The 23,678-nt window shown below is 43.5% G+C and overlaps 1 protein-coding gene across 3 annotated transcripts in view; it reads left to right on the top strand.

Moving 5' to 3' along the window:
• ARID3B (AT-rich interaction domain 3B) overlaps window positions 1-23,678 on the top strand; it is a 65,422-nt gene that overhangs the window by 17,354 nt on the left and 24,390 nt on the right. For all 3 annotated transcript variants that reach the window (XM_032244828.1, XM_032244829.1, XM_032244830.1), the window contains exons 3-4: window positions 20,914-20,985; window positions 21,197-21,269. In XM_032244828.1, coding sequence (XP_032100719.1) covers window positions 20,914-20,985; window positions 21,197-21,269 — 145 coding nt within the window. The remainder of the gene's footprint in view (window positions 1-20,913; window positions 20,986-21,196; window positions 21,270-23,678) is intronic.

The raw sequence follows: 23,678 nt of genomic DNA on the forward strand, positions 1-23,678 counted from the left end.
AGAAAGAAAGAATAAAAGAAAAAAAAAGAATGAAGAAGAAAGAGGAAAAGGAAGAGGGAGAGAGAACAGGGGGGTTGCTTTATTGCCCAGGCTAGAATGCAGTCTAAAAATGGGTATGCCTGTAATTGTGTTTAATAATAGAGACATGAACAAAAAAAATGAGGGAAGAAAATAACAAACAAACAGCCAACCAATATCTCATTAAAACCTGTAAATAGTGTGATGTGGTACTGATAAGAGTGTATATTTTGTGTATTTAAAATGGAGAGTTCTATAAATGTTAATTAAGTCTACTTGTTCCGGATCTGAGTTCAAGTCCTGGATATCGATGTTAACTTTCTGTCTCATTGATCTGTCTAATATTGATGTTGAAGTCTCCCACTATTATTGTGTGGGAGTCTAAGTCTCTTTATAAGTCTTATATATCTGGGTATTCCTGTATTGGGTGCGTATGTATTTAGGATCTTTTTTTTTTTTTTTTTTTGGAGACGGAGTTTCGCTCTTGTTACCCAGGCTGGAGTGCAATGGCGCAATCTCGGCTCACCGCAACCTCCGCCTCCTGGGTTCAGGCAATTCTCCTGCCTCAGCCTCCCCAGCAGCTGGGATTACAGGCACGCGCCACCATGCCCAGCTAATTTTTTTTTGTATTTTTAGTAGAGACGGGGTTTCACCATGTTGACCAGGATGGTCTCGATCTCTTGACCTCGTGATCCACCCGCCTCGGCCTCCCAAAGTGCTGGGATTACAAGCGTGAGCCACCGCGCCCGTATTTAGGATCTTTAGCTCTTCTTGTTACATTGATCCTTTTATCATTATGTAATATCCTTCTTTGCTTCTTTTGATCTTTGTTGCTTTAAAATCTATTTTATCAGCAAAAATTGCAACTCCTGCTTTCTATTTATTTATTTATTTTTTCTCTCCATTTGGTTGGTAAATTTTTCTCCATCTCTTTGTTTTGAGTCTTTGTGTATCCTTGCATGTGAGATGGGTCTAGATGTAGCATACCAATGGGTCTTGGCTTTTTTTGCCTGTGTCTTTGGATTGGGGGATTTACTTGATTTAAATTTAGAATTAATAATAATATATGTGAGTTTGATATTGCCATTTAATGTTAGCTGGCTGCTTTGCCCATTAGTTGATGTAAGTTTTTAATTATGTTGATATTCTTTATTTTTTGGTATTTTTTAGAAAGGCTGATGCTGGTTGTTCCTTTCTATTTGTAGTGGTTCTTTCAGAAGCTCTTGTAAAGCAGGCCTGGTGGTGATGAAATCTCTGAGTGCTTGCTTGTTCACAAAAGATTTTATTTTTCCTTTGCTTATGAAGCTTAGTTTGGCTGGATGTAAAATTCTGGGTTGAAAGTTCATTTCTTTAAGGATGTTGAATATTGGCCCCCACTCTCTTCTAGCTTGTAGGGTTTCTGCTGAGAGATCTGCTGTGAGTCTGACAGGCTTACCTTTCTCCCTGGCTGCCCTCAGTATTTTCTTCTTCATTTCAACCCTGGTGAATCTGGCGATTATGCACCTTGAGGTTGGTCTTCTTGAGGAATATCTTTGTGGTGTTCTCCGTATTACCTGGAGTTGAATAGTGTCCTGCCTTGCTAGGTTGGGAAAGTTTTCCTGAATAATATCCTGAAGCGTATTTTCCAGCTTGGATTGATTCTCTTCGTCACATTCAGGTACACCTATCAAACGTAGATTAGGTCTTTTCACATAGTCCCATATTTCTTGAAGACTTTGCTCGTTCCTTTTTATCGTTTTTTCTCTAATCTTGTCTCCTCGTTTTATTTCATTAAGTTGGTCTTCGACCTCTGTTATCTTTTCTTCTGCTTGATCAATTCGGCTGTTAAAACTTGTGCATACGGCTGGACACGGTGGCTCAAGCCTGTAATCCCAGCACTTTGGGAGGCCGAGGCGGGTGGATCACGAGGTCAAGAGATCAAGACCATCCTGGTCAACATGGTGAAACCCCGTCTCTGCTAAAACTACAAAGAATTAGCTGGGCATAGTGGCTCGTGCCTGCAGTCCCAGCTACTCAGGAGGCTGAGGCAGGAGAATTGCCTGAACCCAGGAGGCGGAGGTTGCGGTGAGCCGAGATCGCGCCATTGCACTCCAGCCTGGGTAACAAGAGCGAAACTCCGTCTCAAAAAAAACAAAAACAAAAACAAAAAAAACAACAAAAAACAAAACAAAAAAAACTTGTGCATACTTCGCGAAGCTCTCGTGTTGTGTTTTTCAGCTCTATTAATTCACTTATATTCCTCTCTAAATTGTGTATTATTGTTGATATTTCATCAAACCTTTTTTCAAAGTTCTTAGTTTCTTTGCATTGTGTTAGAACAAGTTCTTTTAATTCCCAGAAGTTTCTTTTTTTTTTTTTTTTTTTTTTTTTTGAGACGGAGTTTCGCTCTTGTTGCCCAGGCTGGAGTGCAATGGCGCGATCTCGGCTCACCGCAACCTCCGCCTCCTGGGTTCAGGCAATTCTCCTGCCTCAGCCTCCTGAGTAGCTGGGATTACAGGCATGCGCCACCATGCCCAGCTGATTTTTTGTATTTTTAGTAGAGACGGGGTTTCACCATGTTGACCAGGATGGTCTCGATCTCTTGACCTCGTGATCCACCCGCCTCGGCCTCCCAAAGTGCTGGGATTACAGGCTTGAGCCACCGCGCCCGGCATTCCCAGAAGTTTCTTATCATCCACTTTTTGAAGCCTGCTTCTGTTAATGGAACACACTCATTCTCCATCAGGCCTTGTTCCGTTGCTGATGAGGAACTGTGATCCCCTGTAGAGGGAGAGGCGTTCTGATTTTGGGTATTCTCAGCCTTTTTAGGCTGGTTTCTTCCCTTCGTTATAGATTTATCCATCTGTGGTCTTTATAATTACCGTCTTTATAGTTGGGTTTCTGAATGGACATCCAACTTGTTGATTCCCGGCGCTAAAATCTGAGCAACCCACTGCTCCGGCCAAAACAGCGGCGTTAAGATTGATGGTGCTTTTACTCTGCACCAAGAACCGCGGCACCAAGGCAGCGGCAAAACCGCCTCACCGGCCACAAGAGTCGCACTGGGGAACTGTGGGGCTCCTCTGCTGGGAATCTCCTGGTGCGTGAGCAACAAAAATTGATCTGAAAGTGTGGCGTCCTCTCGTTCTCTGCGCTTTCAGTGGGAGCTACAATCCCGAGCTGCTAGTGATCAGCCATCTTGGATCTCTCTCCTCTAGTTTTTAACATCTACCTCTCCAATCCCATTTTACAATTTATAGTGGCCAGTATTTTAGTTCTCATTTGTTTAAATTAGTTTTTTTTCCCCTAGCAGTCATCATTTATTTAGACTTACCAAGTTTATCCATTTTTTTTCACCATTACTTTGTATCACACTCATTCCCTCGGGCCTCAAATCCTTTTTCTTTCTTTTCTTTCTTTTTTTTTTTTTTTTTTTTTTGAGATGGAGTCTCACTCTTGCTGAGGCTGGAATGCAGTGGCACTATCTTGGCTCACTGCAACCTTCACCTCCTGGGTTCAAGTGATTCTCCTGCCTCAGCCTCCCTAGTAGCTGGGACTGCAGGCATGTGCCACCATGCCCAGCTAATTTTTGTATTTTTAGTAGAGATGGAGTTTCACCATGTTGGGCAGGCTGATCTCGAACTCCTGACCTCATGATCTACCCGCCTTGGTCTCCCAAAGTGCTGGAATTACAGACATGAGCCACCGTGCCCAGGCCTCCTTTTTCTTTGTTTACTATTTTTACCAGAAACTTCTGTGTAATAAAAGTCTTAGGCCAGGCATGGTGGCTCATACCTGTAATCCCAGCACTTTGGGAGGCCAAGGCAGGTGGATTGCTTGAGCCCAGGAGCTCAAGACTAGTCTGGACAACATGATGAAACCCTGACTCTACCAAAAAACAAAAAAATTAGCCAGATAGGGTGTTACACGACTGTAGTCCCAGCTACTTGGGAGGCTGAGACGGGAGGATCACTTGAGCCTGAGAGATGGAGGCTGCAATGAGCTATGATGGTGCCATGCACTCCAGCCTGGATGACAGACTGAGACCCTGTCTCAAAAAAAAAAAAAAAAAAAAAAAAATGTGGTATGTTTGAAATTTAAAAAAAAAATCTTTTTCTTTTTTATACAGCTGCTCATAGCTTTAGATTCTAGGTTGACCATTATTTTTCTCTGCACCTTTAATGCTAAGATTTCATCGTCAAAAAAAGAAATAAATCAATAAATTTAAAAAAAGAAAAAAAGTAGACTCCCTTAATCCCTCCCTCCCATTGGAAAAAAAATAAAATAAAAATATCAAAATATAAATTAAAAAAAAGAAAAAAAAAGATTTCGTTGTCTCCTAGCAAGTATTTTTGTTGTTGAAAAATCTAGTGTCAATCTGTTAATCTTTTTCTGGCTTTTGATTTAAAGTGAGAGACTTACAACTCTTTCTTTCACTTGAATACTTAGAGGCCATTGCAAGGTTATTAATTGGCCTAATTTCAATATGGTTGTGTCCAAGGGAGCAGGGAGGATCTTTTTTCTCTTGCAGCTTTTAAGATTTTTTTCTTTTTGACTTTGCCGTTCTACACGTCCGCTATGGTAGTCTAGGCTTGGACTTTTATTCCACTTGGGTCTCTGTTTCCTTCTTCAATCTCATTTGTGTCTTTTTTTTTCTCGGTTACTGTTTTTTCTTAACCAGTATTCTAATAGAGGTATTTGAACCTTGTCATTCAGTTTTCTATGCATCTTTTCTTTTAAAATCTTACCTATTTATGTCATTCTCTTGCGCTCTGGATTATTTTCACATTTAATTTTCTAATTTCTAATTCTCTCCAGTTCTGTCTGTTCTACTTTGTAGCTCTTTAAAAATGGTTTGTCTTAATTATTGTGTTTGTTTATAAATTTCTTGGCATTTAAAAATCTACCTGTTCTTACTTTATGGTTTCTGTTCCTTTAGCTCTTTGAACATCTTTGACTTTTTAAAACTTTATATTTTGGGATTGCTAAAACTCATTTATGGAAATTTCATACATACAAAAAAAGAATGGTAATGAACCATCTGTGTTCTTTAATCAGCCTTCAACAATTATCAACAGTCTGCCATTCTTTTTAAACATGCTTATTTTAAAGATTCTTTTAGATTCTATTATTATCTCTAATTCCTGGGGTGCAAGTTCTTCCTGTGTCATGCTACTCTCCCTGATGATGGTTTATTTCCTCTTGAAGTGGTTTTTTTTTTTTTTTCCAGTGTAAATTCATTTTGAATGGGGATATGCTTCTGTAGGAGTCCCATGTGCCTTGGATAGTGGAAGCATTCCTAAGAAGAGTTTTGCTTTTCCCTCTGCTGGGGCTGCACAAGTTTAGCTGGTTGCATTGGTTTGGGTAGTGTGAATTTGAAGCCTGCATTTGCGCCTAGTGAGAGTCCCTCAGTATGAGTCCCCTGCCAGATGGCAAGGTTCCTTGCTGCTTTGCCAGGCTGGTGGGCAGTTTTTTTAGGCCCAGTTCATGGCACGTAGTGAATGTAGTCTCTCATGGCCTCTGGCTTTATGCAGTTATTTCAGTTCTGGTTCCTGGCATGCAGGGGCTTGCAGCCTAGACTTCCTTCTCTTGGGGTTGATTCAGTCTCCAGGAGCTCTCAGTTTAGCACTCAGCTCTTAAGAACCCTATTCAGGTCACGTTCTCCCTTGAGCCCTTCAGTTTTGCCACTTGCTCACTGATTGCTACCATTTTGTTTCTGCTGCTGTGGACTCTGCTTGCTTTCTGGGTTTCAAGCTCAGCTATGTGTGCAAGGGGTAGGGTGTTAAATGTTATCCAGCTTTTCTTTGCGAGGTTTTCTTTGTGGAAGGAGGGAGGGAGATAGTGGAGTTCCTTCACATCAGACTAGCCTCACTCACAGTTTTGTTTGCTTGTTTTCTTGCTTTTGTTTTTTAATTGCTAAGACTTTTTGACCTCTTATGTACCAAGTACCTTATTTCATTTCATTGTGTGTGGCAGGCCCTAATATTATCCCTTTTAAGTGTTTGTTTTCTTTACAGATGAGAAAAAAGGTAAAATGGGAAGTTTGTGGTCTCACAGTTGGGAAGCTGGCAGTGAACCCAGGTGGTCTGACTTCTAGCTCCATACTCTCTTCCTCCCTTCCAGATAGAACAGGAGAAAAATAATCTTTTCTCAGTGGTTTTATTACTCTACAAATGACTTTTACTTATTTTTCCTGATTGTCAAGGTAATGCAAGCTTATTTTAGAAAACATGGAAAATATAAAAATTTGTAAAGAAGAAAATGTAATCGCTACAACCACATAACTTAGGAGAAAAATGCCCACCGTAGATATAGTTTTAAATTTTATATATAGGCTGGGTGCAGTGGCTCACACCTGAAACCCCAGCACTTTGGAAGTCCAAAGCAGGTGGATCGCTTGAGCCCAGGAGTTCGAGACCAGCCTGGGCAACATGGTGAACCCTGTCTCTACTGAAAAAACAACCACAGAAATTAGACGGAGTGGTGGCACACACCTGTAATCCCAGCTGCTCAGGAAGCTGAGGCAGGAGAATCTCTTGAACCTGGGAGGTGGACATTGCAGTGAACCACAATTGCGCCACTGTACTCCAGCCTGAGCAACAGAGCAAGACTCTGTCTCAAAAGAAAAACCATTATTTACAATTTTGTGCCTAGCTTTTATCTCCTAACAGGCCATGAACAATTGAAAGTATTATTTTTAAATATTTTAGTTTTCAAAATACATTACAGAAGTAATAGTAACTCAAAGAATTTTAGAAATATGGAAATGTCTGAAATACAAGTCCAGCTCTTCAGGTGTAATGGTTAACAGTGCGGCCCACACCTTTTTGGAGCTTTTTCTTTTTGCAAGTGTATTTTGTCTGTTCTGCATATTGTTCTACTGCTTGCTTTTGTACTCACGGCTCTGGCAGTCCTCCATGAGTGTTCATGGAGATCTATTCTTTCATGTTTTTATAATTATTTATTGAAAATCATGTAAGTGGTATGAATCTGTGCTCATGGAAGTTAAAACAATATAGAAAAATGCAGAGTAAAAATTGGTAGTTAAAAAAGTACCATAGGGCCGGACGTGGTGGCTCACACCTGTAATCCAAGCACTTTGGAGGCCAAGGCGGGCGGATCACCTGAGGTCGGGAGTTCAAGACCAGCCTGACCAACATGGTGAAACCCCGTCTTAAAAAAAAAAAAAAAAAAAAAAAAAAAGTACCATGATGTCCTGTTGCCTTTCCTGTGTCCTTACATCCCACAAATAGGAGTGAAACAGCTTCTAGGACTGTTTCTATGTACTTACTGACTAAAGCGTGCAGTCACAGGACATGTGAGTGTGAATGTACTTGTGTATGTGTGTGTGGTGTGTGTAACCCTATGCCCTGGTATATGTATTTTTATGGTGGGTTAGATTATTATAGATGTTGATTAGGTGTATATGTATATATTAGCTTTTCAATATATACTGTTAAATCACCCTCAAAGATATTACTCTACTTTGCTGCCGGTAATATATTTTCCCAAACCCTTGCCAACACTGGTTATTATCAGTCCTTTTATTTTTGCTCCCTTTTCATATGTTTATTTGACTTTTGTATCTGTTTTATGAATTGCCTTATAGGCTATGCCCATTTTCTGTTCTGTTTATATTTTTCTTACCTTTTTTTTTTTTGAGACGGAGTTTCACTCTTGTTACCCAGGCTGGAGTGCAATGGCATGATCTCGGCTCCGCTCACCGCAACCTCCGCCTTCTGGGTTCAGGCAATTCTCCTGCCTCAACCTCCTCAGTAGCTGGGATTACAGGCACGCGCCACCATGCCCAGCTAATGTTTTTGTATTTTTAGTAGAGACGGGGTTTCACCATGTTGACCAGGATGGTCTCGATCTCTTGACCTCGTGATCCACCCGCCTCGGCCCCCCAAAGTCCTGGGATTACAGGCTTAAGCCACCGCGCCCGGCCTTTCTTACCTTTTAATAGACTTTTGCATAGGCCCTTGTCTTTATGTTTCAAATGTTTTTTATAGTTTGTCTTTTTAAATTTTATTTTATTTTATCTTTTGAGCCAGGGCCTCTCTCTGTCGGCCAGGCTGGAGTGCAATGTCGTGATCTCGGCTCACTGCAACCTCTGGGTTCAAGCGATTCTTCTGCCTCAGCCTCCTGAGTAGCTGGGACTACAGGCATGCGCCACCATGCCTACTAATTTTTATATTTTTAGTAGAGGTGGGGTTTCAACATGTTGGCCAGGCTAGTCTGGAACTCCTAACCCCGTGATCCGCCTGGCTCAGCCTCCCAAAGTGCTGGCATTACAGTCATGAGCCACTGCACCCAGCCGTTTGTCTTTTTTTTTTTTTTTTTTTTTTTTTAATTTGTAGAGACAGGGTTATGCTCTGTGGCCCAGGCTGGTCTCAAACTCCTGGGCTCAAGCAATCCTTGTGCCTCAGCCTCCCAAAGTGCTGGGACAATAGGTGTGACCCACTGTGCCCAGCCCATAGTTTGTCTTTCAACTTGATATGTGCTTCTTTCATCAAATAGGAGTTTAAAATTTTGATGTGGCTAAACTTACTGATTTTTTTCTTTATGGTTTCTGTCATACTTGAGAAGGCCTTTCCCTCTCTACAAAAAGTATTCTTATCTATTCTTAATACTTCGTGGTTGTATTTTTAATCATAGACCTTTCCTACATCTAGAAAGAATGAGAAGGATTCATAGAAAGAATAGGAATCAAATGTGTTTAAAGAGTGTTGCTGTTTTTAATGGCTGCATAATGTTTTATCACATGGATAACACCTTCATGTGTTGCCCATTCGCTTAATGTCAGACATTTAGACTGCTTTTAATTTTTTACTCTTGTAAATAAAATTGTACTGTATTTCTAGTTTTTTCCTTAGGCTAGAGTCACAGACCAGAATTACAAGATCAGGAGGAGACTTAAGAAAGTGAGGCATTAATAAGCAGGGACTTGAATTGCCCTGCCTGTAGTTGAGTCTCAGCTCCACAATTTGGTTACTTTGTAACCAAGTCACTCAACTTCCTTGTGCCTTGTTTTCTCATCTGAAGAGTAGGGTTAGTATCCTACCCACTTCAGAGCACTGTGCTAAGGATTGTCAATACATATGAAATGCTGGAATCCTGCCTGGCAGGTAGTTAGCACAGACATTTGCTGACTTAAGATGGTTCAGCTCACTATTTTTCAACCTTCTGGTGCTACAAAAGCAATACACACTCAGTCGAAACTACTTCAAGTGCTCATCCAACTATTCTGGTTTTCTTCTTACATTACAGTATTTCGTAAATTACAAGATACTTAACACATTATTATAAAATAGGCTTTGTATTAAATGATTTTGCCTAATTGTAGGCTAAGGCATGTGTTCTGAGCACGTTTAAGGTAGGCTAGATTGCACTCCAGCCAGGGTTGACAGAGCAGGACTTTGTCTCAAAAAAAACAAACAAAAAAAAAACAAGTAGGCTAGGTTAAGCTATGATGTTCAGTAGGCTAGGTGTATTAAATGCATTTCCGACAACGATATTTTCTTTTCTTTTCTTTTCTTTTTTTTTTTTTTTTTTTGAGATGGAGTCCCGCTCTGTTGCCCAGGCTGGAGTGCAATGGTTTGATCTCAGCTCACTGCAACCTCTGCCTCCCAGGTTGAAGCGATTCTCCTGCCACCACCTCCCAAGTAGCTGGGACTACAGGTGCATGCCACCACGCCCGGCTACTTTTGTATTTTTGGTAGAGACAGGGTTTCACCATGTTGGCCAGGCTAGTCTCGAACTTCTGACCTCTGGTGATCTGCCTGTCTTGGCCTCCCAGAGTGCCGGGATTACAGGCGTGAGCCACCATGCTTAGCCCAATATTTTCAGCTTCTGATGAGTATACTGGGTTGTTAACACCATTATAAGTGTTTTTTTGTTTTGTTTTGTTTTGAGAGAGGGTCTCACCGTTGCCCAGGTGGGAGTGCAGCGGTGTGATTGCTGCTCACTGCAGCCTGGAACTCCCAGTCTCTAGCAGTCCTCTCACCACAGCCTCCCAAAGTGCTGGGATTACAGGCACGAACCACCTCGCCTGGTCCCCATCATAAGTTGAGGAGTATCTGTACCCAATTATTAGTCGTTGCTGCTGCTGCTGTTATTGTGATAGGCATTTTAAGGCAAGTGACTTTCCAGAAAGGTCATGCTATTTTATATTTCCATTATGGGAATTGGGGAGATCCCATTTTACCAACCCTTATTGTCATTGAAATTATCATTTTTTGAAGCTTTGCTAATTTTACATATGAATGATTGGCCCCTTTTTTTAAAATGCAAATTCTTATGTTTACCTCTTGGGCCCAAAAATTAACCTGCTGTCTTTAGGAAATAACTTACATTGCCTTCTAGAACCCTTCTCCAGGGTTGTCATTGAGAACTAGCGGCCTACCTTCTTTTAAGTGTGTTCTGATTTTCCCCCCAGATTCCTCACTTAGCTTGTGCTGAGTCTCCTAAGTTTATTGTTGTTGGCTTGTTCTTCAGTACCGACATTTATTTGAGCCTGGACCATCTGTCAGGCGCTATGCTTGATGCACCAGCCTCACAGAGGAATCAGTCACTATCCTTGTGTGAGACAGCCTCACAGCCTGGTAGAGGTGGCAGGTGGCACGGGGACAGCTGTCATCAGAGAAGGAATGTGTACACCACAGTAGCACCCCTGGGATGGGGGTGTGGACCTGGAGGAAGCCTTAGGAGAAGCTCTGAAAATCAGTGAATGGGGCTGACTTTTAAACACAAACCGTGACTATGTTCTGCCTGAGGACACCCAAACTTATGGAATCCCAAATTTGAAAATAAAGGAGGGATTTTTAAAAATTTATAAGGTAACTTATGATAGCAATTTTTAAAAATGTTGTTCTGGGCAGGGCGCGGTGGCTCACGCCTGTAATCCCAACACTTTGGGAGGCCAAGGTGGGTGGATTGCGAGGTCAAGAGATCGAGACCATCCTGGTCAACATGGTGAAACCCCGTCTCGACTAAAAATACAAAAAATTAGCTGGGCAGCGTGGCGCGTGCCTGTAATCCCAGCTACTCGGGAGGCTGAGGCAGGAGAATTGCCTGAACCCAGGAGGTGGAGGTTGCAGTGAGCCGAGATCGCGCCATTGCACTCCAGCCTGGGTAACAAGAGCAAAACTCCGTCTCAAAAAAAAAAAAAAAATGTTGTTCTTCCTATACATTTAAAATATGTAATTTGGGGGAAAGAAGTTTTATGAAACTTCTGGGCAAGTTTCTAACCCTCTTAGGTCTGCTTTCCTTTCTGTCATCACCTGCGAGTCCAGTGAAGTGTTCCTGTGTTGGGCTCTCTGGCTCTGACTTTGTGCAACTCTGAGTGGAGCCTCTGTGGTGTGAATGGATGTCGGCAATTATTGTGGAAGTTCATGTGGTAGCTCCAGGGTCGGAGGAAGCCATAGTGCTGCCAGCTCAGATTCTGCAGAGAAAAGGAGCTGGGACTTAGCTCTGTGGTTGTCAGACTTGGACTTGGCTGGGCCACTTCATGCCTTGGCATCAGGGTGTCCTCATCACCAACAATGCACTTTAGTTTTTCTGCCTCCTTTTATAGGAATACCTATTTCTGGACAGTCTTCTTGATCATTGCATGGAGTGATTCTGTGCCTAGTGGAAAGGTGAGACCGCTGCCCTCTCTTCCTCCCCTGATCTGCCCCCTTTCTACAGCTTAATCGGAAAAGTGTCCTTTAGCCCTTTTTCCAAGCCACTGAGTTTGAATTGATCTCTGCTGTTAGTAAGAGTTGGGAAGGCTGTTTCTGCTTCCTGCTAAAGTTACCTGACAGCGGAAGGTGTGCATCTGATAATTATAACTCTAGTGCTTCCAAGGCCTGAGCAATTCAGTTAAGAGCAGTAATCCTGATCTTATCAAGAGGGTTTTGTGGTCCAACAGTGTTGCTTATAACAGTATCTGTTGTGCTTCCTGGGGCTCCCCTCCCCTCTGAGGATTCTCCTGTAATCTTGCCCATTACACCTTGTGCATGTCTCATTGCCTCCTGGAATCAGTTAAAACTTGTATGGGGCAAAGAGTGTTTTTCTTGTCTTCATAACAAGATCTGAGAATTGGATTTTTAACATTACAATGTCATTAATCAGGTCAGCAGTAGGGTAGTTAAATGTGGTACACGTAATGCTTGCAGAGCCATGGACCTGGCCAATGATAAGGTAGTTTATTTGTTGCAGAAAGAAAGAAAGAGAGAAGGAAAGAAAGGAGGGAGGGAAGGAAGGAGAGAAGGAAGGAAAGCAAAGAGAGAGACAGAGAAAGAAAAGAGAGAGAAGGAAGGGAGGGAGGGAAGAAAGGAAAGGAAGGAAGAGAGAGAGAAAGAAGAAAAAGAAAGAAAAAAAAGAAAAGAAAGACATCAACAGCCACAGTTAGCCCAAATGCTTTGGTCTCATTTTGTATTTTGCAGCAGTTAGTTGGTATCCATGAAGTCTAATGATTTTTTCTCTTTTTTTTTTGAGGCAGAGTCTCAGTCTGTCACCTAGGCTGGAGTACAGTGGTTCAATCATGGCTCGCTGCCTCCCTCTTTCAGGCTCAAGCAATCCTCCTATCTCTGCCACCCAGGTAGCTTGGACTACAGGCAGACACACCACCACACCTGGCTAATTTTTGAATGTTTGTTTGTTTATTTATTTATTTATTTATTTAAAGACAGAGTTTCACCATGTTGGTCAGGCTGGTTTTGAACTCCTGACCTGAGGTGATCCGCCTGCCTTGGCCTCCAAAGTGCTTGGATTACAGGCATGAGCCACCACGCCCAGCCTAATTTTTGAATTTTTTGTAGAGATGGGGTCTCACCAGGTTGCCAGGCTGGTCTCAAACTCCTGGGATCAAGTGATCCGCCTGCCTCAGCCTCCCAAAGCTCTGGGGTTACAGGCAATGGCCATCACACCCAGCCTGAAGTCTAGTGATTTTCTAATGATTACTTGGAGGGTCAGGTCCTAGGAATTTGCCTAGATCCTTGAACTTGGGGTACATAATCTATTTGATTTATAGAGAATAGACACATTACTGTTCTGCATCTTTATTTATTTGTTTATTTATTTTTTGACATAGGGTCTCACCCTGTTGCCCAGGCTGGAGTGTAGTGGTACAGTTATACCTCACTGAAACCTCAACTTGCCAGGCTCAAGTGATCCTCCCACCTCATCCTTCCAATTAGCTGGGACTATAGGCATGCACCACCATGCCTAGCTAATTGTTTTATTTTTAAAATTTTATAGAGATGGGGTCTCCATATATTTCCTAGGCTGGTCTCGAACTCCTAGGCTTAAACAATCCTTCCACCTCAGCCTCCCAAAGTGCTGGGATTACAGGTGTGAGCCACCGCACCCTGTTCTGTATCGTCAGAGAACTCTCAAGAATCTCTGTAAAAGTTGTCTGTATGCACAATGGTGATTTAAGGACAGGGCAGTTTCTGAGAGGTTCCAAAATATGGGAAACCCAAGTGAAGACTTGGTCCCTGGGCTTTAAACCCCAAGGAAGGGGTTAACACTTGCCTTGGGGAGGAATGAGGAATGGGAACTAAAATTGCTTTGGACATCTGAGCTGTGCTTTAATAAGATATTCCAGGTGGTCAAGGAGTAATCCTAAAATAGCCTAGATACTTAATTGCTTTTAAAGTCAGGCGCTTCTGTCTTGGGGAGGTAGAGCTCTAAGGAATGCAGGGCTGACTCCTAAGATCTTAGAGGCGTGGTCTGATTGGTTGTTTTTTGGGGGGTTGTTTTTTTTTTTTTTAATCCTTGTGAAAAGAAAGGCCCAAGGTAGCCTTCTTGGATCGGGAGACCTTTGTTAAATCTACCCCTTTCTTCTCATTGGAAGGTTAGCAGTAAGCCTTTGGCTTCTTCTGCTGCCAGGTGCCGTAACCTGGCTTCTTCCAGGGCTGTGAGATTGGGTTTGTCACCCCACCCCCCAAACAGTGGTCTGTTTTCATTAGTGCTTAAAGGCTTCCTGCTTGATCCACTGTCCCGCCTGTATTTGCATCAGAACATAACTTTTATCTCTATAAGAATTCAGATGAGGCCATGGAGCGGGCCCTTTGCCCGGTGCCCCTTCCCAGAAAAAAAAAAAAAAAAGAATTCAGATGAATCCTTCTCTTTCTCTTTCATCCCCTCAATCCAGATCCAGTTGATTCTCTGAATTGGCTGCCATTTATGGCACTCATTTCTCCCTGGTTCTGCTTCTGTCCGTCTCCCCCAGTCCCACATTCTCAGCTCAGGCTACTGCACAGCCACCTAGCCCCAGTGCAGGTTTTCCCTCTCAAATTTTCAGTACTGTTTACAAAATCTGTCAGCATTACAAATCATTGCTGAGGGGCACTAAAAACGTTTTTGATTAGATGAAAAATCATACTTGTAACTGAAAAATCTTACTTGTAATTGAAAGACTAAATAGACTGGGTGTAGTGGCTCATACCTGTAATCCCAGCGCTTTGGGAGAGTGAGGTGGGTGGATCACCTGAGGTCGGGAGTTTGAGACCAGCCTTGCCAACATGGAGAAACCCCGTATCTACTAAAAAAAAAAAAAAGAAAATATAAAAATTAGCTGGGCATGGTGCCGAGTGCCTGTAATCCTAGCTACTCCGAAGGCTGAGGCACCAGAATCGACTGAACCTGGGAGGCGGAGGTTGCAGTGAGCCCTCATCATGCCACTGCCTTCCAGCCTGGGGGACAGAGCAAGGCTCTGTCTCAAAGGAAAAAAGAAAGACTAAATAAATTTTGTGAAGGTTTCAGTTCTATTAGAAATTCTCTCTGATTTCAGTGCAATCCAATTCCAAATCTTCATTGTAGGGTGGAAAGCAAATGATAAGTCATGACAAATGGTTCAGATTAATCTAGAAAATAATTTTTTTAATTAAAAAAGCATGATTGGGTTTTGTAATTGTCTCTCTCTCCATTAAACAGTAAGCTCCATGAGATGATCATTTCTTGCTTTTTTTTTCTTTAGAATCTTTTACAGTAACTGGTAAATTCTAGGTGATCAAATGTTAGTACATGAATGAATATAATGAAAAAAAAGAAAAAGTGAAAATTTCCCATGACCCCAAATGTACATAGATCGGCTTAGGTGTCTATGTACGTTTGTATGTTTGTTATTTTTATTTTTTTCAACAAAAATAGGTCACTAAAGCAGCCTAAAACATTGATTTAATCACGTGCTTTTCTGTCCAGAAAACATCCACCGCCTCCCCACTGTTCATAGTTTAGAGTTTAAATTCTCTCTTGGTATTCAAGGCATCTCACAGCCTCTTTCAACCTTAACCATTCAGACTTGCTGTCCTTATATCCTCCCTGTCAAAACATGCCTTGTTTATCCCCCACTCCATGCTCATTTAAACTGTAAATCTCCCTTCAACCCATTCTTCAAGGCCAGCTTAACCTCCACCTCTAAGCCACCCATCCTTTTCTTCCATCTCCGGAGCACCTCGGGTTTTCCTACTTGTTGACTCACTATTATATGCTATACGTGTGTTCAGTTTGTTTTTCCAACTCCATGGTAAGACTCCGTGGTGGGAACTTTTTTTTGGTATTCTCAGGAGCTTGCACAATGCCCTACCTGGGGTAGGTTCTGAGGAAATCTGTGTTGAATAAACTTGTCATCAGATCTTTGCTTCTCAGGACAGAAAGGGCCGCTAGAGACCATCTCATCCAACTGTCTCATGTTGGGTTCCGTGCCGTGACATCCCATACAGACGGTCTTCCAGAGATAGGAAGCTCACTCCATTACTGGGCAGTTCTAATTGTTTTTAAAAGTCTTTCTGTAGACCTGAAATCTTCCTCCCGGTAACTTTGCCTATCACCCTAGTTGTTCCCTCTGGGGCTTTAGAGAGAAAGGAGGAAAAAGCCTAGTTCACTACCTTTAGATTTTCAAAGATAGTGAGTCTGTTCATTTCCCCTGTGTGCTGTTGAAATGGGTTCTGGGGTTGAGACGCTGGGGAAGCACTATTCTGATTTTGAGTAGCAGTCAGGTTAGACCTTTATTCGTTATTTTTGAAGGCCTGTTGTACATGTCACAGTGTAAGCTGCCATCTTCCTCTGGTGCATTCAGAGGTGTAACCCTCCTCTCTCTTTCTCTCTCCCTCTCCCCTGATCTCTGTCTTCTGGGGGAAGATGGGGCTCATTCTACTGGAATGGTCTATTTTGGAGGCAGGGGTAAAAAGTTATCAATTCTTATTTCAGTACCCCCAGATAACTCTCCTGGGCAAGGATTATGTGAGGGCTGGTTTTCATTTGGCTAAAGTGCCCAGATACAGCCATGAGATAAAGCAAGGATGAAAAGAATCTCCCGTTGATAGGAGCTGCCCAGCGCCATGACTTGAGCATTTCAGGCTTCTATGGACAGAGGATTTTATTCTCACTTCTTTTTCTTCCTTTCTCCTTTACTGATTTCCCCACCCAGAACACTTAGTGTTATTCTTTGAAACCACATGTCAGCATAGTGTAACACAGAGAGCCAGACAGACCTGGGTTTACATCCCTGGCACTGTCACTAAGAAGCTCTGAGACCCTGAGCAGGTTGTTTGAGCTCTTTGAGCCATTGTTTTCCCAATTCTAAAATAACCACCTCTACATTATAGAATTAAATGAGGAAATGCTCGTAAGGCTCCTGGTCCAATCCTTGGTATGCAGAAAGCACACAAACACTAGCTTCCTGCTACCTTTTCTCTTTCCCCGAACCGTCTTTTCCTGGGGAAAATTAGCTAAATGTGGGTAAAGTAGCCAAAGCTAGTCTTGGGTGTGTATTTGGGAGCAAACTATCAGTTTCCTGTGAGCTCCTGGTGAGATCAAAGATGTTGAAAGACAGTTCTCAAGTAGGAGAGGCTGAGAAGGCTGTAAATGGCAGTAAGTGGCCACTCTGGCTACTGTTGACTTCCCACGCACATTTCTGGGCTATTTAATACTGCTGCCTACTGCCATGGAGTAACAAAGCCTGTTTCCTGGGCAGGTTAAACTTGCATGCAGCAAACCTTCAACTGAAATGCTTTCTTCATCGGCCTCTCTTGATCCCTAAAATGTTGAGCTGTTTCTTTTTGGGTGTGTTTTCCTCATGCTCCATCTGCCTCTGCTGTTCCCTGCTTTCTTCCACCATTACAGTCTCAGCCACAGTCAGTAACCAAGAAAAAATTATTTCTGGGCTGATAATTTTCTAATAGTTACACCCATACCCTATTGATAGGTCAAGAAACGTCCAGCACACAAACTTGAATTGCATAAGTGAGCCATGTTTTATAGCAGTTGATCAGAGTTAAGAACCAAGAAAAGCACTGGTTAAGCCTGTAACCCACCCCGTGAAAGGGGAAAGGGAAGACAGAGGAGCTATGGGGTTGGAGGTCCCACAGGGGAGCCCATCTCTGTCTTTTAGCAGATGTTTTGGTGCTTCCTCTTTTTTTTTTGTAGAGATAGAGTCTCCCTGATCAGCCTGGCCAACGTGGCAAAACCCTGTCTCTACCAAAAATACAAAAATTAGCCAGGTGTAGTGGCATGCACCTGTAGTCCCAGCTACTTGGGAGGCGGAGGCAGGAGAATCGCCTGAATCTGGGAGGCGGAGATTGCAGTAAGCCAAGATCATGCCACTGTACTCCAGCCTAGGCAATAGAGCAAGACTCTGTCTTAAAAAAAAAAAAAAAAAAGAGAGAGAGAGAAGGTCTCCCTATGTTGCCCAGGTTGGTCTTAAAGTGCCGGAATTACAGGCAAGAGCTACCATGCGCAGCCAGTCAGTGCTTTCCGTGTGATCAGGGCTGGAGATAGCCAGATGAGTAACTAACTGAACACAGGTGATAGAGCCCAGAGGAGAAAGGCAGTGAATCTGCCTGGTGGGCAGAGGCAGGAGGCTCTGCTAGATTGCGAAAGGCAGGCAGGGCTTAGGAAGTATTCTCACCTCAGCCAGAAAATCCTGTGAAGCGAGATCAAAGTTTAACTGCCTTAAGACAAAGAATGTAATAAACGTTTCTCCATCAGCCCCAGCTGAATGGACCGTCTTTGCATTGGAGCCGGACAAACGAAAATACCTCCTCTCTGGGCAACTCCTTTCCCCACATTTTCTTTTTTTTTTTTGACGGAGTTTCACTCATGTTACCCAGGCTGGAGTGCAATGGCACGATCTCGGCTCACCGCAACCTCCGCCTCCTGGGTTCAGGCAATTCTCCTGCCTCAGCCTCCTGAGTAGCTGGGATTACAGGCACGCACCACCATGCCCAGCTAATTTTTTGTATTTTTAGTAGAGACGGGGTTTCACCATGTTGACCAGGATGGTCTCGATCTCTTGACCTCGTGATCCACCCGCCTCGGCCTCCCAAAGTGCTGGGATTACAGGCTTGAGCCACCGCGCCCGGCCTCCCCACATTTTCTTTAAATGGAGTAACTGACATTTCCTATCTGTGGAATGGGCCCAACAGTGGGAATACTCAGAGAGTTAGGTCTCATTGCTTTCCTGCTCTGGCAAGTCTTCCTGACCTCTGTGGTCACCAGGCTGGAGGCATTTCAAGCTAAGTGGGTCACACTTAGTGGGCTCTGTGCAAGGCCTCAGCATCCCACTGCCCAGATTCTCTTACAGGTTGGACAAAGCTGGAGAAGCCAAGAGGACCCTACCAGCCCCAGCCCCCCTCCTGCCAAGGCGTTCTCCATGCATGGAGCTGAGTGCTCGCACTTGGGTGTTTATTTTCACACATAGTCACATAGTGGTCACACTAGCGTGCTTGTTTTCACACTGCTCTCCTGCTGCGGAAAGCCCAGTCTGACTTTTTAGGTTGTGGATTCCGTGCTTTCCACCTAACTGAGTGTTAAATAGTTTTTGAGTGAGCATTCAGAGTGCTTGGAAGTTACTATAATTAGCAAAAAAAAGAAAATGGTGTTTTCATTTCTCTTGGTGACTGATAGAGAAAGAATCCTTCTGTGAACGAGATCAGCTTCAGAGCTCTGGCCAGAGAGTTGGGAATTGAGCTGCCGTAGTAAACAGCTGACATAACAGAAGCAGCAATGATCCCCCATTAAATGTCTTTTAGCCGATAGAGGCTCCCGGGATAATTGACTTTCCAGCAGGAATTACTGGCTCAAGCAAAATCATTGGGCATTAGGGCAACCTACTGCATCCTTTGAAAGGAGGAATGTAACTCTGTCTGGTTTTGCTGACCTGACAGGGATAATTCATCTTGATTATTCATTGTGCTAGTTGCCACCAGATGACGCCAGATTTCTGGTGACTGTAATTACAATGTGGGATGAGCTTTAGCTTTTTTTTTCCCCTTTTTAAACAATGTTCCTCCCACTTGGTTATTGGCTCCCCTGAGCTGAAGGTGCCGTAGGAAGGTATCCAACAATGTCTGCCTTGGGAGATGAGTGCACAGTCAGATAGCATTTACCGAGCACTTCCATACACACGGCTTTTACTAGATAAGCAGGGAACAGTTTGGTGTAGCCTGTTTCATTTCAACTGACAGAGTGTCACTTCTTGGTTATACTTAGGTCGCTGTTTGCCACATTGCTGCTATCAGAAAGTGGGTTTGCATCTCAGAGCCCACTTTGAATAGGGGAAACAAAGTATGGCCCCAAAATATAACTGCGTAATGCCTCCTGCTTTCAGATGAGCTTTATTAAAGGGGGAGATGGAAGAGAATGGAATTCAACCAGGCTTTTATTTCATTGACATGGTTTTAGAAGAAGATTCCAAAGAATGTTCTCCCAAGAAACCACTGCTCCCCAGCCCCACACATCCTTTTCTCACCACATACATGCCTCAGCCAGCTGGGTGGCGTGGTGCACATGTGCTTGTGGTCCTGGGGGAGAAATGAGTATGACAGGTTCAGTGCGCACAGGCCACTGGGACCTCCACTGACCAGCAGGTCTGGGGTAAACAACAGAGTTATACTGTGAGAGTTCATACCCTCACTAGCACAAAGACGCTTTGACCCCCCGTAAGGTATGTGTATATTTTTTGAAGAGGTGCTTAGTTGGTGTGCCAGGCAATGTGCTATGTGCCTGAGGACAAAGAAAAATAAGACACCCTTGCTCTCAAGGAGCTTATCATATGGTGGGAAGGACAGACACTTCCCAAGTAATATGTTAAAGTCTAAGCTAGAAATGAACAGAGATTGCTTCTAGAGTACTTAGTGTAGCTATAGTTGAAGGGGAGGCTCCCCACAGAGGGGATCCCTGATTTGAGGCATAAGAGTTACTGGACTGAATAAAGGTTGGAAGCAAGTTGGGAGAATATTTCCCATCTCTTCCTACCTAGTTGAATGGTGTTGCTTCAACCCAATCAATTAGGTTAGGCTTAGGTTTTCATTATTTCTCTAATAAAAATGAACTCTCGCCCTAGTGGACAGAGTCGATACCTTGGGAACAATCTCAAGCCGTGGCGGCCCTTGTATCACCATGAGTTCTTGCCATGTGGCTTAGGGTTTTGAATGATGAGGCTTGGCCGAGAGACCAGGACTTCAGAATGTATGTGTCCTGCTCACCTTGACCCTTATCACTTAGAGTGTTGTATAGGAAACCAGGCTAGGTGTCTTAGTTTGCAGGAAAGTGGCGCATCTCAGAGTGATGGCTTCTGGGGATCAGCTGGGAATGAGCCCATTCTAAGCAACGTGGGCCCTTGTGTCTTCCTCCTCCAGGATTGTCAAGTATAAATGATACCCACCGTTCTCCAACAAATGAAGATGATTCTTCCACCCAGTGTCCTCTTATTTTGGAACCAAATCGAAAGCAAAAAAAAAAAAAAAAAAAAAAAAATGTCACCCCTGTAAAGGTGGCAGAATTAGTTTTCTGAGTTGTCTTTTAAATGTGAGTGAGGATAGCACAATTGCTAAGGATCTTCATCTTTGCCCTAAATGATTACCTTGCCTTCTATCCTAACTCTTTCTCTTCCTTTGCCCCTCTCAACTTTGTTTTGTTCCCTTTTAGAATGGTGGTTTGGCCTGGAGTGATGATGCAGATGGAGGCCGGGGAAGAGAGATCTCTCGAGATTTTGCCAAGGTCTGTAATATTTCCTTTGTGATATAGATAGGGGCAGTTCTTATATAATAAGCAGAACTGGCTTATTATAGGTGATCCCCAAGAAATAAGGACAGAAGTAGCCAGTCAGTTGCGTTTGTAGTGATTCAGATGGTCATAGTGTATCTGGTATAAGACTTCAGCAAGATGGAATTTTTCATTGTGTGTTTTTCTTGGGGGATTGGGATTGCAGCTGTATGAACTGGACGGTGATCCTGAAAGGAAAGAGTTCCTGGATGACCTCTTCGTCTTTATGCAGAAGAGGGGTGAGTGTGCATCTATTCATCATTCCAATCCAGGGAATACTGATTGTCTACTGTGTGCTAGTCACTGTTAGACATCCTGGCCCAGTCATCCATGTCCAGGAGGACAAGCGGTGTTTACTGCCAGCAGGTTCTGCATTTAGCCAAATAACTGATAGCCAGATTGAAGGACAGAGGAGAGGAGGCCTTGGCACAAAGGAGATGGAATGATCTTCCACATTGGTCCCTGCCTCATTTTGTGTCTCTTCTTCCAATTAACTGGTCTCTGGAGTCACTTCAAATTCAAATATGCCTTTTTTTAAGCCTTATAGCTACCCTGGACTTCACTTATCATGTGGGGCTTCTTATTGGCATATCTAGTCTCATAGAGACTGAGAAAGGTAAGTGAAAGAATAGAGGCCCTTCCGGATATTTTGGAAAGGAAAGGCCAACTCTTTCTTCTTACCCATTGGTTTTCGATGGTTTGCATCTGCTGGCTTGGTTAGAACATTCCTGCAGTTGAACAGTAAGGTACATAGGCATCTGCCTTTTTTGTGAGAGGCGTAGGGGGATGGAGTTTCACTCTTGTTGCCCAGGCTGGAGTACAATGGTGCGATCTCTGCTCACTGCAGCCTCCACCTCCTGGGTTCAAGCAATTCTCCTGTCCCAGCCTCCCGAGTAGCTGGGACTACAGGTGCATGCCATTACACCCAGCTAATTTTTGTATTTCTAAGTAGAGATAGGGTTTCATCATATTGGTCAGGCTCGTCTTAAACTCCTGCCCACCTCGGCCTCCCAAAGTGCTGGGATGATGGGCATGAGCCACCGCACTCGGACTTTTTTCTTTTTGAGATGGGGTCTCGCTTTGTTGTCCAGGTTGGAGTGCCATGGTATGATCTAAGCAGACTCCACCTTCCAGGTTCAAATGATTCTCGTGCCTCAGACTCCCGAGTAGCTGGGACTACAGGCACACGCCACCACATTGGCTGATTTTTTTTTTTTCATAGAGACGGGGTTTCACCATGTTGGCCAATCTGGTCTCAAACTCTTGACCTCAAGTGATCCGCCTGCCTTGGCCTCCCAAAGTGCTGGGATTACAGGCATGAGCCACTGCGCCCAGCTGGCATCTGCTTTATAATGCACCCTCTCAATTCTCTTCTCTCCTCACTCCCTGCACATCCTCAAGAGCCATCTCCACTGTAGACTATGGCATGACTGAGCTTTGAGCTGAGTGACTCAACTTCTGGCTTTGTATTCAGTCATAGCAATGGGTTCACCAGCCAGGTCAGCCCTCAGAACTCATGGCCAGCACCCCAGCCTCTTTAGGAGAAGGCCTTCAGCAACGTGTATGGCTCCACCTTCATCCCCCTCAGGACAAAACCATAGGACAGAGCTACTCTCAGTAGCCTCTTCCCAGGATCCTGTTTTATCTGATCATGCATCCCTTGGTGCCCATGTCAACAACTTTATTGAGACCTAAGAATGAAATCTTTCTCTTTATCCTGGGCCAAGCTGTAATGGCAGCCCGCAGCAGCTAAATATCCTAAATTAACTCCTGTCTGTCTGTCTGTCTGTATTTCCCACCTCCTTCCCACTCCTTTACCTTTGGAAGCTTTATTGCCTTCTTGGTAGCATGCCTGTTACTGCTGCTTTGCTTAAAAAGGCAATTGAAAGTTTTGATTCTTGATTTTCCCCAATCTCTAAGCCCATCAAAGCAGCCTGAGTAGCTCTAATTAGTTTAACTCCTCCAACGTTACCTGGAACTGCATGTGTCAGTAAAAAAACAATAATAAATATATTCTTGAGGCCAGGTGCAGTGGCTCATGCCTGTAATCCCAGCACTTTGGGAGGCTGAGGCGGGTGGATCACAAGGTCAAGAGATCAAGACCATCCTGGCCAACATGGTGAAACCCTGTCTTTACTAAAAATATGAAAATTAGCTGGGCGTGGTGCCGTGTGCCTATAGTCCCAGCTACTCGAGAGGCTGAGACAGGAGAATCACCTGAACCGGGGAGGCGGATGTTGCTGTGATTGCACCACTGCACTCCAGCCTAGCAACAGAGTGAGACTTCATCTCAAAAATGTGTATATATATATATATAATCCTGAAAGATAATGTAACTTGCTGCAATGAACCTCCCTGTTTGCCCTGAGAGAGACATATCAACTTAATACTTTGGTCTCCCCTTCCAATTACCTTTTAATTATTTACAAGCTCCACAAGCCCAGCTGGTGCAAACCCAGGAGCTGATCCTGTCTCAGAGGGGCTGCCATAGCAATATAGATTTTAATCAGCAGTGGAGCTCCACCGCTTTATTTTCTACTTTATTGTTTTTCTCCCTTCCCTGAAGGATTTTTAAAGGAAAATGGAAGTTAGATCAGCCAAGCCAATTGCGAAGATCAATGATTATTTCCTACTCTATGTCCCCACTA

Source organism: Sapajus apella, unplaced genomic scaffold, assembly GCF_009761245.1.
Source record: "Sapajus apella isolate SASKATOON/1434 unplaced genomic scaffold, GSC_monkey_1.0 scaffold55, whole genome shotgun sequence".
NCBI lineage: Eukaryota > Metazoa > Chordata > Mammalia > Primates > Cebidae > Sapajus > Sapajus apella.